Below are 18,363 nucleotides of genomic sequence, written 5' to 3' on the forward strand. Positions count from 1 at the left end.
TGAAAGAGATGTTTGAATCGCTCTAATATTGCTAATAGTGAAAAAGGCCAAGACTGAGGCTAACCGCAACTGATAAAACCACCCTAGTAATCTCACAAACTTTAGAAACAGTTAACATCGAACTGCATTTTCATTCAGATATATGCAAGTCGCCAAAAGGAAAATTTTGGATGAGACAACCCTAGGATAATCGCCAAGAGCATTAAGATCTTTCTAATATCTGAACTAAGAAAGAAAATGCAGCTAAGTAAAGAGTAAAACACGAAGGAAACACAAGAAGAAGAGAACAACTACTGGCATAAAGGCAGCCACAATGAAGAAACATTAAATGGAATCTGGTCAATGCATTTGCATGGGTTCCAAAATTGTTTTTTAATCATATCACATAAACTGGTGTGAATTGAAATTTTCATAGGTTTTTATGCAAATCTAACCTTGAAGATGCATCCAGCCCGATCCATTTGCTTGAAATCGACTATTGGACCATCGTAATAGGACCAAGAAATGTGATTTTTTATGCTTGCATGTTTACGAAAATTTTGAGCCGTTGATTTTCAAGCCTTAAAAAATTCTTCTTATACATCGTAATCGGATGATCCAAGAGTCTGTTTCTATAAAACCATGCATCTAGATCGCATCCGTATGATAAAATTTTAGAAAAAAATAAAAAAAAAACTTATAAAATTCTCGATGCACACCATTTTACATATTTTAGTTACTTTAGATGCATGGAAACCGTAACATGTAAACTAACAAAATATATAAACTGATATATGAATCTAGATTTTCATAGTTTTTTTTGCAAATCAAACTATAACGCCCCAAAATCCCATCTTGAAAAATCTTTCAATTTTTAGAGTAAACTCTTTTTTTTTGAAAGCATTGCGCAAGCAAAAAATCAAAAGAGGAAAGGAGTTGAAAATTCTGAGCGGGTTACAGGAGGAAACAACAAGTAGAAATAACACATTTTATTATAATTGATTTACCAAAATATATTGTTTCACTTTACAAAATGTCTCTCAAAAAGATAAGACATTCCCCCAAATAACTGCCAGAATCATGAGAAGTTTAGAAGTGTGGGATCCAAGTCTCACAGCACATCGAGCCCCATCGCACAATCTATCAATTTTCTGCATCCCCATAAAACGGGGTCAGACCTCTTGCAAGGTGGTGAGATAAACCATTCACAATATACAATTTTTCAGGAAAGCATGAACATGATAGCAATTATAACAGGAATCAAAAGTACGTAACAAAACTATGTCTAACATGATGGAACTACTAGAAACATGCAACCAAAGTATATGTGCATGTGAGCATACATATGCACCATGAGACAAGTACAAGAACTAGCAAAAGTAGCAATACAAGCTATGTACATCATGATGAGACAGTTAGAAACATTTTTAACCGGAGTAAGATGTTTCTAGAAATGTATCACAAGATATGTAATAGTATTCTTTTGCTTACTTCTTCGGGTACACGAAGGAAACTCGCATTCAATCTACATTCTTTAAGGAAAATCGTTTCGTGAGATGGGCAGCCAGACAATTATCATAATTATGCTTATCTAGCAATATTCTCTCCTTTCGAGGTACTTAGGCCCATCTGGCCTTGTGTTCTCTGCAGAGCAACACGAACAACGTACAAAAATCTAGCCTGCCCAATCACGTGCTTTAAAATGACAAAAGTGAAGATGATCATTTCGCCGATGGAGGCGACATAACACCATTTATGTCTTAAGGGTATTAAGATTCGTGAGCTCACTTACGAACGTGGGTCAATAGCCCAACGCAACTCATATGGAGTTCAACAATATATATTGGAAAATGTGTCAATACCCTAACGTGGTGTTCGTCCCCAAACCTTTGTCGGGACCCATCAAGTACATTGTGTACGACATGCATTAGTGTAATGCCAAGAGGTGAATTACCGCATATATATATATATATGTGTGTGTGTGTGTGTGTGTGTCGCATACAATCCATAGCATATTCGTGTCAATATGTGCAAGTGCGAAGTGCAATTGGGCAACGACAATCGATGCATAAGCCAACTACACATTTTCATGTATTATTTTACAATTATGACAAAATAAGCATTTGCAATTGCGCATCACATCACATATCTTTTTGCATTGTATTTGGTACCATTAAGTGCAAGGCGATTCGCATAATCGCAACACATTCTTTTCACTTCGCCGCCACTCTTATGCATTTTAATGAGGGAATCTCATACATGTGTCATGATGTGCCAAAGTGCGAAGTGTCGTTGGTCAACCATCAAACGTAAATGATAATATTTTATGTATCTCATTTCTATTCACAACATGAAAATATGTGCAAGTGCCAAGTGATACGATCATTCGCAATGAAACACAAGTGTACGAGTCCATTGAACCACTATTTGCAAGAATACTTGTTTATACATATCGAACACAAGCCAATAACACCAAAGTTCAAGCATCGCTGTTGAGATACCATACGCAACGATACTAGCTAAGCACAACTCGTAGCACAATCATTCGCATGCAATATCACGACAACAACGCACACAAGTGTCATAGTGTGCAAGGTGGAACATCATCATACGTATGAGAATTACGTTAGCATTTCCAAGCGACATCACCGTGCTTGCAAAACAACTATGGAAAACTCATGAGACATAGTCACGATGGTCTAAGAGTGGTGTAAACACCAACAATGGCCATAGGAACGGCTGCGACGAGTGCGAACTAGGTGGGCAGCAAGCTGCCACTTAGGAGGAGGCGACGGGAGATACCGCAACAACCGACTACGGCCAAACAAGAACTGTGGTCTTGTTGCGACTAAGGTGACCCGAGTGGGCAACAAGCTGTCACTTGCTGTCCACCTCCTTGCTGTCACGACGCAGCAACAGGGTGCACCACAATGCCTAGAAGACAACCAGCACACTGCACCCAGTTTGGCAGCAACCACTACCTAACCCGACAGGGTGCAGGTCGTAGCCAAGGCAAACAACCCAGGTCTGGACAGTCTGGTCCAGATTTGTGCTGGGGTGTGCTAACAACACACACGGTTTGGACAGGGATGTCCAGACCCGGTGTGGCGCTGCCACATACGACAACCACAACCTAGCCCAGTCTGGGTCAGGTTGGGGTTGAAACGAGCAGCCTAGGTCTAAACAGTCTGGTTCAGACCTATGTTGGGATGCTCGGGCTCTAAGCAAGGGTCTGGACCGGGGCGTTCAGACCTTGCATGGTGCTGCCACACCAAAAAAAAGAGAAAAAGAGGGTGCATGCCTGTGGCTAGCACTTGGACGCAACACCCTTGCTGCAACCGAGTTGCAGCAGGCAACCGAGTGCCAGCCACGACGTCCCTGAAAGGGGAGGTGACCCCATCTGAGGCTCTGCTCGGTCCAAGGTGACCTCATGATAGATCTGGACCAAACTTGGTCCAAACTGTGTCAGGCCGCAAGGAGAAAAAGGGCATAGTAGCCTGGGTTGGGGCACAGTTGTAGCATGGAAAGGAAAGAAAAAGGGAAAAAGGAAAAAAGGGGGTCAGCCTCCGAGCAAAAGAGAGGGAGGCAGCAACCCAACCATCTTCCCTTTCAGTTGGAGCTCCACACAGACACAGAAAAACCGTGGGAATCCTTCTCAATGGGGAAAAGCAAAGCAGACTAAGAAGAAAAATGTACCATGTAATGTGCGTGTGTGAGCATGGGAGTGCAAAGGAGAGCAAACAATGGATAAAAATGCTAAGATACTTCTAATCAGCCGCAAGAACCCCTTTCATGCAATGGATGCAAGGTTGTTTGGGCTTCATGGCTGAACTATATGCTAAACCTTCAAACCGATAACATGAAAATAGAGAATCTCACATTGGTTCGATAGAAGGAGACGTTTCTCATTGCTTGGAATGGAGGAGCTTCCTCAAAATTGATTCACACACACTATCTAGCATCAACCAAAAATTTGGTGGAAGAAAATATGAGAGAAAGAGAGGAGAGAGAGAAAGAGAGGGAGCAAAAATCGCCCCTTGCTTCTCTCTCTTCCCTTCTAAAAATGTTTAAATACCTAGGGTTTTAAAACGAATGGCTGGGATTACTCCAAGAGATCCGACATCTAGGGTGAGTTACACACCCCTCTAGGCAGTGGCGAATCTAAAATTTCCCACTCTTGCTACCCAAGAACCCCATAGACATACCATTATTTGAATCTCCTTATTGTTATTTCAGAATTGCCATGGGGTTGCCGCCCCATGAAACCAATAGGATTCTTTCCCTTTAAGCTACTCTTTTGAACTTACAAGAGTTCCATAAGGCTGCCGCCCACATGGCCAACCAAATTACACCCTTTTCAAAACTTACCTTTTTATTACCACCTTGCCACCGCCCAGCTTGGTCAACTCGACCAGCTAGGCTCCCTCACATGGGTGGCACCCAGTGAGGTCGAGCCATGGTGGGTTTTGACCTTTCGGTCAAACCCAAATTTGCCCATGACGAAAACTTTCGAACATTCTAATTAATTATTTGACATTTGATATTTGTTTCATTTGAAATTTTCACTTAGAGTTAATATATTTGAAATGATCCATTTCAATTCTGGTAAGACCCATACTTTATTTTAAAAACACATTCTTTGTCGAATTATGTAAAATTAAAGGGGTTTAAATCATATAACCTCTTTGATTTACAATTTAATTGATCTTATGAAATTTGGATAAAACTTAGAGTTTTGATGACCAATGCATCAAAATATGCATTTATTTCAATATATATATATATATATATATATATACTTTTGTTCGTATTAGGGTTTTCGATATATATATGTGCTTGCATACATATGCATATACATATTTATGTACGAATACATAGATAATTGCATTATGAAATTCCATCTTATATCGGATAATTTTCTCAAAAAATTCACAGGTCTTACACTTACCATGCAAATGCATTCGACATGGTCCATTTGATTGGAATCGACTATTGGGTCATCATAATCAAATCAAGAAATATGTTTTTTTATGCTTGCATGTTTACAAAAATTCCGATCCATTGATTTTCAAGACTTAAAAGATCCTTCTTATAAATCATAATTAGATGATCCAAGAGTTTGTTTCTATAAAACCATGCATCTAGTTGACGATAATTATCGTTGGCTATTGATTAAAATTGATGATAATTATCATCGTGTGATTATTAGCAACGATTAATTATCATCGTAATTATAAACGATATTTGGCAATGATTAATTATCATTGTAATTTAAACTCTACGATAATATCATCGGCAATATCTTTTTCCGGCCATCGTTTACGTCTTCCTATTTTATATTATCGATGATATAAGAACGATGATAAAATATCATCGATAATAGATGTTTTTACAGTATAAAATATCATCAAGATTAAATTATTATTGACGATGATATTTTATCATCGCTATTTTTTTGGTCGGTAATGACATGTTTTCTTGTAAACTCTTGTAATTGTTTCTTGAGCTCATCGAGCTCAACTGTCATCGTTCTATATGGTGCTTTAGAGATTGGCATAGTACCCGGTAATAACTCGATCTTGAATTGCACCTCAAAAAGCAGAGGAAGTCCTACCAATTCCTTCGAGAATATATCTGAAAATTTTTGGACAACATCCAAGTCCTCGATTGACACAATTGTAAGTTTTGTTAGGACGATACTAATTAGAAAAACATTGCATTTCTCTTGAAGGTACTTTTTCCCCTTTAACATTGATATTACTATGTCTTTCAGGATGGTCTTCGAAAGTCTGAATTTCACTTTAGGGGCACCCGACTTAGACAAAACAATCTTCCCTTAATGGCATAAAACCTTACTGTGATACTAATGTAATTAGTGCATACCTAATATGACATCAAGCTCAGTCATATCAAACAGAATCGTATCGACAGACAAATGTTGGTTTGCTAAAACTACGTACATCCAAGTTTGGTATGTAGTTTACACATGTTGTATTCTTTCCAATTCGGTTATATACATCTAAAAAAAATTCAAGGGTTTCACTTGTACATGTAATTGTTTAACAAAGTTAATAGAAATGAAAGAGTACGAAAGTTGCTTGTCCCGTGACTAGAATGATACTTTGAACGAGATCTCCTTTGGTCAACTTTTCAACCGAGGTGGCATATACTCATCTGACTGTCTTATTCTGGGCAACCTGCTACTATTGCGGTGGTTGAGAAGATCGAGGAGGGTGGGGTCCTCCCGTCATTCTCTTTAGTTCATATATCGCCTTCTTGTGGCACTCGTGAATATAGTGACCATCTTGCCATAGTAAAGATAATCTCTCATCTCATAGGGGCATGGTTGCCCGCCGTATGATCGATTGAAGCTGGGAAACACATTATTGAATTGCTAATGGTACCACTTTGTGGTCACTGCCTTTTGGACAGAGGAACAAGTTTCTTTCCTCTATGATTCTTCTTCTTAAAAGGTGGACTCTCAACTTGACCACCTATGAGTGGTTTCTTTGAATTTTCACCAGCTACGACTAGCTTCTTGTTTAAAACATCCTTGGGGTGCTCCCATACCTTGATCAAAAGGGTGGCTGCTGCAACGACGGTAGGAAAAGTCGAAGGCATATTCGTTAGGACCTTGTAACAGAGTCATTCGGTGATTTAGTCCACCAGGCTTATATTTTGCTAGTACAACTCTAGTTATTCAATTTTCTTTTTGTCTCAAACATGAAAGGTAAAAGTAGTTTGCAAGGAAAGCTTCCCTAAATGCTTCTCAGGGTATAACTTCTTCTCTGGAGAAACGAACTCCTCAGGTCATGTCTCACCATTTTCAGGCATTATCTGGAGAAACGAAATCTATCTTTTTCTAATCAAGCATGAACAACACTTGGAAAGCTCGTTTGGTTTCCTTAACCCAGCTCTCGACAAACTCTGGGTCAGTTTTGTTTTTGAAGGTTGGGGTCAAACTTCAAAAAAAAATTTGTACGTGACCACGTTCTCATGTTGACTCATTCTTACAATTGTAGCATGTTTTGACATAAAATAAGGTGAGTGTGGTGCATAAAAAGGTGAAGCCGGGGTGTACCAATAATTAGGTGACCTGTTGCCTCGAGTACCCTATGAGTATGATGAGATCTCAACAAGTCTAGGTATATCACTCATGTTTTCCCGTAGGAAGAAGCCTTTTCCTATGAATAGGCTTCTCCAAAGGGGAGGGTGGGGAAGCCCTTTCATGGAAAAGGCATTCTGCATGCCTTGATGTGGTGTTTTTCTCCAACATTGTGCTCTTTCCCACAACATACGGGCCCTTAATAGAGATTGGCCGACAAGCTAGTACAACCAAAAACCTACCATCCATCTGAAAATGTGGCTTGAGTGGCAGCGGGCTTGAGGAGAAGGTGCTGACTCTTTCGTCCCATGTTCAACCCTCACCAGGTGTATGAGTGCTTAACGGGTTTAGGTGACCCCACCTGGGGTTTACGTTGCAAGCCCGATCCGGGTTCTCGGTGGGGTTCCTCACCATCATATAAAAAAAAAAAGTGTTTGAACCCAACTAGAGTAATATGTGGGTCAAGCTTGAGTTATGATTTTTGTTCGATGTATGAACTAATTTGACTTCGCTTGACCCTAAATACTATATGTATTTTGGTGAAAGTAAGCTCCTTAAATTATATGGATCTGAATTGGTGATTTTTTTTTTTGACCTGACAAAACTCGAATACAGCAACTAGTTATTTGGATAAGTTTGGGCACACCTTAATGAGCAGGATATCCAAGCCTTTGACATCCCTGCATGCTTTTACATGCAATCAGTTCATATATAAAACTCTAAAGCCAACAATCCAATGGATGGATACACAAACCAAACCAGATATCCATTGACATTTGTGCCAATCCGGGTTTAGGTTGAAGCCCGAGTAAGACATGAGCTATCTTGGTCCAGCCATAAGTTGGCCTCCGGATAGGGCTGCTAAACGAGTCGAACGAACTGAACAGGCATGTTCGGGCTCAGCTCATTTACCAATAGATTGAGCTCATGGCTCAGCTTGTGTTCATTTTTAGCTGAGCTGAGACGAACCAAACACCAGCTGGCTCGTGTAAAAACATTCTATGTTATTTATACATAGAATATATATGTATATATATTTATACAATACACTCAAAATATATATTTTACATGTTATACTTAATACTTTTTATTTTATGTATATATTTTTCATTCATCCTTCCCTTTTTATATATATTTTATACATTATTACTTTTATGTTATACATAATATATTATTTTTATTATACCGGCTCTCTCGAGCCAAATCCAACACCTTGTGTTCGGGCTGAACTCTTTTAAGCTAAACGAGCTGCTCGTGGCTCGGCTCGGCTCGGCTCGCCAGCCAAGTCACAAGCTGCTTGGTTCGTTTACCAGCCCTACCTCTGGATCCTACCAGTGCTATTTGGGCCGGGTCGAATCGGGTCATACCACTAGCCCAACATGCTATCGTGCTAGTGTCGGTCTACAGTGCACCCATTCAGATCAAACTTTTACTTTTTGTTTTGACAGCTTTTCCATTAATGACTGTTCTTCACTTTTTTGACTCGAGCATTTATTGCCATGTGTCAGGAGAGAGAGAGAGATCCAGATCCACGCCTGATTCCAACCTATCACAAATACTATGGATATCTTGAATTTATCGTCATTTTCTGCGATAAAATCATAGAACGACAACTTAATAAATTTTCACTAGATTCAACATACTGTCTTTTTTGTCACGCTATGCTCTTTCTATTTTCTTTATTTTCTCACATTTCTATTTATTTCCAAGACATCTTTTTATTTCAATTATGTATAGATGATTATCCGGTACGTTCTAAAAGATACAATTTTTTTCCTTTGGAAACCCCAATATTAACCAATTTCAGACAGGCCAGTACTGATCCGTAGAGGATCCACATCGGTTCTAGATCCTATTAGTACAACCCAATAAAGTTGGAGGACCCACATTGGTCCATGACAGGTCTCGAGAGAAGAGAGAGTTTCCTTGGCCAAAATTGCTCATGATGGACCTGCTAGGAGCAGAGCAGTACAGTAGGTGCATCTCCCTTGTAATTTATGGGATGGCCCAACCAATGTAGTACTAAATACCCAAAAAGCATTCTGCATTTTTTACAAGTATTTACAAAGTTGGCAGATCAGGTCATGCTGAAAATGAGCGTTTTTGCTCATGCTGACATCGTGGCCATCCGATTTGCATTTTAAAAAGCTCAAAAGTCAACAAAACCACGTGGCATTCATCCAAAATGCAAACAGACGGCCACGATGTCCGCATGAGCAAAAACGCTCATTTTCAGCATGACCTGATCTGCTTCCTTTGGTTAATGGGCTCAGGCCCTGATGCCTAATCGAATTGGGTAGGTCCTGAATTTCCGAGCCATTGTTTTTCATGAGAAAATGCATCCCCAGAGGGTCCCACAAAAGAAGGTTGGGCCCACATGAGGAGTGGACAACGGGTAACAGGTCTGACGGATTTTGGGCAACAAGCCCGATATGAGCCAGGCTTGGGCTGCAGGTTGTAGGCCTGACCGGATGATAGTTGGGCCCAGCCCGACCCACTACTAATCGGTCCATCCAAATATAAATTGAATGGACACGGCACAACAAGAACCGGGTAACCCGAACCGGCCTGGCTCTGTAATAATCAGGCCAAGCTTATATATGGCCAGGATTCATGTCAGATCTATCGCCCTTACCGGGCATTATGAAAGTTCACAAACCATACCCGGCTCTATATATTAATCGGATCATTTATGTTCGACCCGAACTCTATTGCAACCTTCTTATTTATCACCAAACCCTGACCCTGTAGGGTTTGTTACCGGTCGGGTCTGGATCAAAACCGACCCATTGGCAGCCCTACTTGGGGCGTATCCATCACCGTTCCAACCCCCATGGAGCAGGGGTGTCCGAACTGTGATGGACACCACTTAAAAACCAGAACAAAAAGAAGGGGCCCTTCCTCTCACCATCACACCCCCGACCTCACCGGCGTCCTCTCCGGCACGACGTCATCTTCTCTGGAACCATAGAAGGTACTCTCCCTCTCTCTACGTGTGTCTGTGCTGTTGAGTGAATGCTAACCCGAATTTAGAGATAGCGTTTGCTAAATCCGAGTTTTTTTTAGGATATGCTTTAGATTATAGGGAGAGTGTATTTTAATCCTTATCTTTGCAATTTATTGAGTGAATGATGCTAAATGATTTTGTTTTTCTGATGTGCTTTAGGTTGTAAGGCTTTTGTATTTTAATCCCCATTTTTGCATTTTATTGATGCTAAATCTGTTTTTTTTATATGATTTGGATTTTAAGGGTTTTGCATTTTAATCTCTATTTTTGCAATTTATTGAGTGAATGATGCTAAATCCGATTTTGTTTTGCAAATTTATTAGTTGGCAAGGGTAGATCGTGTTGTATCCAGAGTTTGGTTCGTTCGCAATAATGCTGCCTTATTTTGGACGATATTCATGGCCATGTTGTAGTACAAGACCTCTCTTTGCTCGGTAGAAGATCGTGCCACCAGGATTCTGGCATCAGAGAAATGAAATGGGATACCTCCAGTTGTTAGATGCTTGATGCGCTTGATGCTGTTTAGCTAAGAATACTACTAAAAAGACATTCACTGTTGTCTGTGAAGAGATTAGGCATGTTGATCAGTAAGCCTCTTATGCTTACCTATCTCTACCTGCTAATATACATATTTCTGTCATCTGGAGTTATTTTGTATAACAAGGTTAGGCTTCTTTCCTTTCTTCGTTTTCGGCATTGTGATTATTAATTTTCTTTTGGCTAATAGGTGTTGGGATGATATAAGCATGTAATGTTTCATTGGAAAGTGATAGGCAGGTTTCCTTGCCAGTTACGTTGTTCCATTGTGCAACTCAGAGAAAGGATTGAAATTGAAACATTCAGTTTTCTTTTGCTTTGTCAATGTTTATTTGCAATATCTTCTCCTGCTTGTTTAATGAGTAGTATGGTTGTTTCTTCTACATCTATGGTAGTATTTCAAATGGAAAATAGAATGGAGAAGAGATGTCATAGGAGGATCACATAAGACATGAACCGATAATGAGAACTAGAAATGATATCTGAAACAATGAAATTGATCTGCAGACCTGTGGCAAATTGTTCCAAACTTCCATAATCGGCAACAATCCTTATATATACATGCATGTATATATTTATATATACATACATGTGTGTCCGATAGGTAGCGGAGTGGTGGAAGCATGGGTAGTCACTAGTCAAATACCAATACTTCCGTGATTCTTACTTCTTGATAAAATCATCTAGATTATCTTCACTTGAAGTTGCTAAATTGTTATTCAAGATTAGAATTTTAAGGTTTCAGATTTCTGCATGCCAAAGGGAAGTTTCAACTTGGAGGAGTTTCCTGTCCACTGGTGCTATTTCGATTTGAAAAATCTGAAACCATGGGTTTCATTGTTTTGTCAGTATTGTATGTTATTGACTTGTAGTCGGCAAAACTAAGGGTGCATCACACAAACTATAAAGTGGATTAGGGGACAACATGTCGTTCTTCAAAGGGAGAAAGAGAAACCTATTAAGGATAGACATAACCAAGAGATGGAGTGGTATGATAACAGTCACCAGGATCATTGGTTGTGGATTGCAGGTTGACACATGCATGAAAAGTTGAAAACTCAGTAAACTAGCCGATGCTACAGTTTGGTGGTCATGGTTTGCAAATTTTACTGGAGAATCTGGGAGTTATGGCTAAATGTAGCAAGGCCCTTATAGATGAGTTCTCTTTGAGGGTCATAAACATGCATAGATCATATAAAACTTTTTAATGTTTCTGCTTCATAAATGTCATTTACCTCTATAAAATGACTATACCCATGAGACCACCATGCGTTATTTATTTTTTAAAAACTTTATTAGAGATGTAAATTTGTGCTAAAGTTGTTAATGTCCATGAAAGGCTGTAGATGCACATGTGCATACGTATTCATATGTATGTATGTGGCTTATAATTAGTGTTTTGTCTCAAAATAGGCCTTTCTGGAGCTTGATTGTTGAAGGTGTTTTCTTTTTGCTCTTGCAGTGGGTTCTATCTCCAAAATATTTCAATTTTCCATTTCCTATAACACTTACCATGATTCACATGGGATTTTCTGGCGCTGTTGCATTCATTCTTGTTCGTGTTCTCAAGGTATGATTTTATTCTCTTTTAGATGTCATATAGTCCAGTTGACGTTCTCTTGTTATTACTGTGTCCTTCATGATCTTCCATTTATATCACCAATAGGCGATGTTTAATGCTCTGATTTTACTCTGGCTTTTCTTTTTTGTTCTAATTGTGTGTGTGTGTGTGTGTGTGTGTGTGTGTGTGTGTGTGTGTGTGTGTGTGTGTGTGTGTGTGTGTGTTGGAAAGAATTTAGTCAAAGGCACAATTTCTCATTGTTGTGTGTGTGTGTGTGGTTTGGAAAGAAGCTAGTCAAAGGCACAATTTCTCATTGTTCACAAACTATTGTAAATAAATTTGTTGTAACAATAGCGTGAAAACATCATCCCATTGTGCATTTCTTTAGGTAAAAAATTATAAAGGTCTGTGAAAACAATTGCAAAATAAAAGGGAAAAACGATATTAAGGTTTTAATGTCTCCTTTTTTTCTTTCTGAAAAACTATATTAAATCAATCAATTGAAGGATCAGTTAATTCTTTGTCCTTTTCAATTTAAAATTTTGGAAGTGATGGAAATAGATGTTTCCGGATGTTATCTCATTTGTCTTTATTAAAAGTGGCTTGAATTCCTACCTCTCATTTATCATATGGATGATTGAGAATTTGGACGAGGCATAATGCTGTTTATGATGTTGTACCTTGCCTTCTATCCTGTTTCCTGTACTGTCATCTTTTGCACTTCTTATGTTGAACTTGAAGTCTGATCAGATTTCATCTTGTTTGGTTCTGTGAATTTGTTGTTTGGGTTTTGCATGCACACACATGTTCTTCTATACAATGTGCAAGGTCACGAAAAGGACCACCCGTTGAATGTTCATCTACATGAATGTGTTCTTTGTTTCTGGAATTCTTTCTTTCTTGATTTTTGGTTTGTTCTTTCTTTTCTCCCATATGGTTAAAACATTGTGAACTATGCCACTCATCCCTCTTTGGTTGTCTAACAAGTATAATTGTCTTATTCAGGTTGTTGAACCTGTCAATATGACATTTGAAATGTAAGAATACTAAATGTTTTGTTTTTATTTATTTATTTCTCAATCACCTTGTTTCCATCACCCTTAATGATGTTCATCTGTCTTGCAGATATGCAACTTGTGTGATTCCTATCAGCGCTTTCTTTGCATCAAGCCTGTGGTAAGTGGTAGACAATCTATGTCACATGGGTGCGGGTACGGGTGCGGAGCAATTTCAAAATTTTTGGACATGGGGACACGACTATATATATATAGCAATAATAAGATTGTAAATTTTAAAGCAAAAATAAAAAAGTAATTCTATTGAAGTAACAATACAAACTTACCAAAATATAACACATAAAGAAGCTTGTGAGTGAAACTGAAGACTGAACACAAATTCATATGCAGTACGTACCAAAATATGTAAATAAAGTTAATAAACACTTCAAAAAAATAGTAACAGGAGCTCCACTCCTCTTACTGTGTGCCTGACAGAAAATAACAGACAGGGGGCTCCGCCCCTTGCTGGAAAAACAAATTGATCCAAGGGGGCGGAGGCCCCTACCTCCCCCTACCGGAAAACGGATCCGAGGTAGGGGCCTCCGCCCCCTACCAAAAAACCGAGCTGATGCAGGGGGCAGAGCCCCTTGCCGGAAAACCAAACTGAGGTAGGGGGCTTCGTCCCTTGCCGAAAAAACAAATTGAGGCAGGGGGCGAAGCCCCCTACTGAAAAACAGATTTGAGGCAAGGGGCTCCGCCCCCTATTGAAAAAGAAACTAAGGCAGGGACCTCCGCCCCCTGCCAGAAAACACGAACGAGGCAGGGGGCGGAGGGAGTGATCGGCCGAGAAGGGTCTGCCATCTGCCCCTCCCCCTGCGTAGCCTCTTAAGGGTCGGGCCCCAACCCCGATACCGTCTTGGATCCGGATCCGGACCTGACCCGAGTTCAAATTGTTTTTAATAAATGGACAAAAATAGACCTGGTCAAAGTTGACCGAGTCCAAAATGTGGACGGACTCGGCCCCAGTACGTTGACGGAGTCCGACACTTAGTTGACCGTGTCCGCCTTGTGTAGGGGAGTGTCGACGCGGGTGCTTCGACCTTTTAGCCGAGTCCGTGTGACTTAGAAGACAATGATCAGTTTCATGATTCATAACATGATGAACTTCCGATCATACAAAGATTGTCAAAGCATTTATGTAGATTTTCTCGGTGAATTTTCTACTTCAGTGTTTTTTTCTCCCCACGATTTTAGCATTGTTTCTGGCTTGATGTCTTCATCTGCATTTCTGTACACCTTTTGTCTAAGTTTAGGCAACACATTCTCTGTGATCACAGGTTTGGTAACACTGCTTATCTGCATATTTCAGTGGCCTTCATACAAATGCTTAAAGCCCTTAGTATGTACCTCTATCTCCTTTTGAAATAATATCCCTGTAACATAATTGGTCTTCATCTTACATCTATGTCCTGTTTGCTGTTACAGTGCCAGTTGCAACTTTCCTAATGGCTGTTATATGTGGCACTGACAAATTGAGGTGTGACGTGTTCTTGAATATGGTGTTGGTCAGCGTTGGAGTTGTTATTTCGTCCTATGGGGAGATTCATTTTAATATAGTTGGAACAGTGTACCAGGTGACGGGTATATTTGCAGAAGCTCTTAGGCTTGTCTTAACTCAAGTCCTCCTTCAGAAGAAGGGCTTGGCACTGAATCCTATTACCAGCTTGTATTACATAGCACCCTGCAGGTAAGTACTCCTGTCTCTGTGCTTGAATTAGGTTTGTTGATCATATGTTGGGCTACAAAAGAGAAATAGAGTAACATCATAATGGTTGATCATATGTTGAGTGATTGTCTTATCTATTCATTTTCTTCTTCACTGGACAACTAAAGTTCCTTTCCAAAAATTTCCGACCATAGTAGATATATGAAGCATAATGCCAAACCGATATTGTTTCCTACTGAAGTAGAAGACTGGCAGGAGTGGCTACTGGCATAAGAGGTAGGCAGAAAAATGTCAAATAAAATACTTTTGTGTGTTATATATTCAAGTTAAAACTGTAGAAAATGGTGAAATAAAATTCTCTTTGAAACAATAACCAAAAGAGCAGCTAAAAAAAATAATTACACTCAAGAATTATTCCTTGCAAAGTAGTGTATTATGGGATTTTTTTTTTTTCCTGATTTCCATTGGCAACTGTAGGTGGAATGCCCGTGGTGGGATTCGTAACTGGGGACCCTCAACTAGGATGGTGCTACTTTTCTGATTCAGCTATAATATGTCTGTATACAATGCATGCATAATTGGAATTTATTTCTTCTTTGAACTAGGAGAATGACCATACCCTTGAAAATGTTACTGCATTATGTAGTGTAACATGCAGTATTTTGCTTCATTTAGTGCAGTTTGGTCAGTGGCTTGAATGGGCGTCCAGGAATTCAGATACTATAGAAGCTAGCAGTGAAGCTACAAATATAGACTAGCTGGCACTTAGAGCTTTTAATTTCGTGTCTAGTTCATTTTGGCTCCTTGATAGTGTATTGGAGCTTCTGAGACAGGTAGAAATATAGAATTATTAGGTTATGCTTGGAGTTCTGTTTTCAAGTGTCATATATGAATTTTTTCATAGACTCAGGAGGCGGCAACAACTTCAGCCGTTGTCCTGCTTGCAATCACCAGAAACAATTGTGTAGCCAAATTTGAAGATTCTTCAGTGAGCTCTCTCCATTGCGCTGATTGTCAACCGTTGCTAAAATGATGAGCCAATCCTAAATGTATAGTTAAGGACCAATTTGGACTTGACAAGATAGGACCAGTTTTTTCATACGTCCAGGTGTAGATTTGACCAATTGGAGCCTGTCTTAAGCTTCCTCCCTGATCTTTGTTGTACAGACGGTACTGGGAAAGGGCTCAGTCAATGTTGCACCACTTGGTGACCCAAGAAATAGGCAGTTTCTCCCTGACGGAAAAAGATATGTACTATGTAATGAATATCTGGGTAGATTGGATGTTATCTGGTAAAATTGTCAAGTTCTGTAGATATTTCTACTATTGAGGCAACTTGGACATTGACATGGCTGTGCATGGTGACTTGGACGAAGTTGACATTTATTTCCACTAGTTCACTATGTCCAAAAAATGATTGGGTCTGGACTCTGGGGATGGTAATTTTTAAATGGCTCAGAACGGATGCATGTTTATTTCCAAATGCCTGCTGATGGTATGTATCAGATATATGCCATCCTTTTGAAGTAGCAACTAGCAACACTACTACACAATCTTGTGGTATAGTCGTCACAATTACATTTTTATTGTTTCTTTTTTGTGCAGTTTCCTGTTTCTGTCTGTGCCTTGGTTTTTGTTGGAGAAGCCTGAAATGGAAGTTTCACAAATCCAGTTCAACTTCTGGATTTTTTTCTCGAATGCTGTCTGTGCTTTAGCGTTGAATTTCTCAATATTCTTGGTAATTGGAAGAACTGGAGCTGTTACCATTCGTGTTGCTGGTGTTTTGAAGGATTGGATATTGATTGCTCTCTCAACCGTTATCTTTCCAGAATCAACAATTACTGGCCTGAATATTATTGGCTATGCCATCGGTAGGCTTGTCTGATGCTCAGACCCCATACTTTCATGCTTACATTTGCCTTGCACCTGACACACCCATGTTTTCTCATCATTTAAAACATGTTTATTTGCAGCTCTGAGTGGTGTTGTAATGTACAATTACTTGAAAGTCAAGGATGTGCGCACTTCTACTGCTGAAGTTCTTCCAGAAAGGACACCAAAGGTAGGCGGTCAACCTTTTATACTGTCAGGGTTGATAGGTTCATTTCCTCGTGATGTCTACAAAATTTGTCCGTTCCTCAGTACTTTCCTTGCTTGAATCAGTTACGGCGGAACCCGTGTATGTTTACTCTGAATTATGTGTCATTTTCGACAATTGGTTTTAACTTTCTCTTGTTGGTAACTTTCCATATAACAAGTTGGATTGATTAGGTAACCATATTTGATGAACAAATAAGTTATTGCAGTCATCTCACCCACCTTTGCTGGCTCAATAGATAATGGTGATTTAGCCATACACAGCCTGCCATGAGTGCTGTGTGACACAGATATGTCTTTATGTTGGTGGATTCATCTGACCAGGCCTGGTTGAAAGCGCATAGGGCGTGTTATGTCAGGGTCGCCTTGCTTGGCTCAGTCGTGTTAACCATCATTTTAGAAAGCAATGAGCACCATTGTTGTAATTATTTTGAACGTTTCACTCTGCCAGGAATGGAAGTTGGATAAGAAGTCATCCGATCTATATCCTAATAGCGGCAGCAACTGTGGCAATTCCTTGCAAGCAAGTGCTGATGCAGATGAACAAGCGCCCCTGATTCCATCATCGAGGCTGTCCCATATCGGCAAAAGTGTGCTTGGAACCTATGCAGCTTGAGCCCAACTGACTTGCTCCCTTATTCTCTTTTTGATGTAATCCCCTGCCTCGTTGACATCATAATGTCTTATCATTTGATTTTGAGAGAGAGAGAGGTTCTTCAGAAAAGAAGTGCCATCCATTTAGGTTGGGGGAGATTATTCTTTCCTTTTGTGGGGTTCTTTGGAACGAGATACCCTCAAGGCAAAAAGCCAACTCTCAAGGTGGCCTTGGTCTCCCCGGATGGATTGCTTCTCATGGAGCCCATGCAACGACCAGATTCCATTTAATGCTTCTTCATTCTTGCTGCCTTTATGCCAGTAGTTGTTCTCTTGTTTTTCCTTCGTGTTTTACTCTTTACTTGGCTGCATTTTCTTTCTTAGTTCAGATATTGGAAAGATCTTCATGCTCTTGGCTATTATCTTAGGGTTGTCTCATTCAAATTTTTCCTTTTGGCGACTTGCATATATCTGATTAAAAATGCAGTTCGATGCTAACTGTTTCTAAAGGTGATGAGATTACTAGGGTTGGTTTTATCAGTTGCGGTTAGCCTCAGTCTTGGCCTTTCACAATTAGCAACATTAGTGCGATTAAAAATCTCTTGTTTTGTTTTTCTTTTCCTTGTTTTTCATGTGAGGGGTGAGACTTTTACTGGGTTGTAGTCTAGCTGAGAAGATAGATACGAATTTCTGGATTTCAGGTTAATCTGACATAGCATTCTGAAAGTAAAGATGTATTAAAAGGTGCTTTGGCACAAT

General features: G+C 39.6%; 1 protein-coding gene across 1 annotated transcript; it reads left to right on the plus strand.

Moving 5' to 3' along the window:
* The first annotated feature begins 10,412 nt into the window (after positions 1-10,412).
* Positions 10,413-17,920, plus strand: LOC149847524 (putative sugar phosphate/phosphate translocator At3g17430). Its single transcript, XM_089997061.1, has 9 exons — positions 10,413-10,755; positions 12,091-12,198; positions 13,195-13,226; positions 13,315-13,365; positions 14,525-14,586; positions 14,673-14,934; positions 16,519-16,784; positions 16,887-16,975; positions 17,462-17,920. The coding sequence occupies exons 1-9, from the start codon at positions 10,669-10,671 to the stop codon at positions 17,624-17,626; spliced, it is 1,122 nt and encodes a 373-aa protein (XP_089853187.1). The 5' UTR covers positions 10,413-10,668; the 3' UTR covers positions 17,627-17,920.
* The last annotated feature ends 443 nt before the right edge of the window (positions 17,921-18,363 follow it).

The sequence above is a fragment of the Nuphar pumila genome, chromosome 2, assembly GCF_984573655.1.
Source record: "Nuphar pumila chromosome 2, dmNupPumi1.hap1.1, whole genome shotgun sequence".
NCBI lineage: Eukaryota > Viridiplantae > Streptophyta > Magnoliopsida > Nymphaeales > Nymphaeaceae > Nuphar > Nuphar pumila.

Bases quoted from the DNA above. Each gene is read 5' to 3' on its own strand.
- LOC149847524 (XM_089997061.1), top strand. From the start codon at position 10,669: ATGTTGATCAGTAAGCCTCTTATGCTTACCTATCTCTACCTGCTAATA. The intron at 10,756-12,090 runs GTTAGGCTTCTT...TTGCTCTTGCAG, and splicing joins GAGTTATTTTGTATAACAAG to TGGGTTCTATCTCCAAAATA. The intron at 14,935-16,518 runs GTAAGTACTCCT...TTTTTTGTGCAG, and splicing joins TATTACATAGCACCCTGCAG to TTTCCTGTTTCTGTCTGTGC.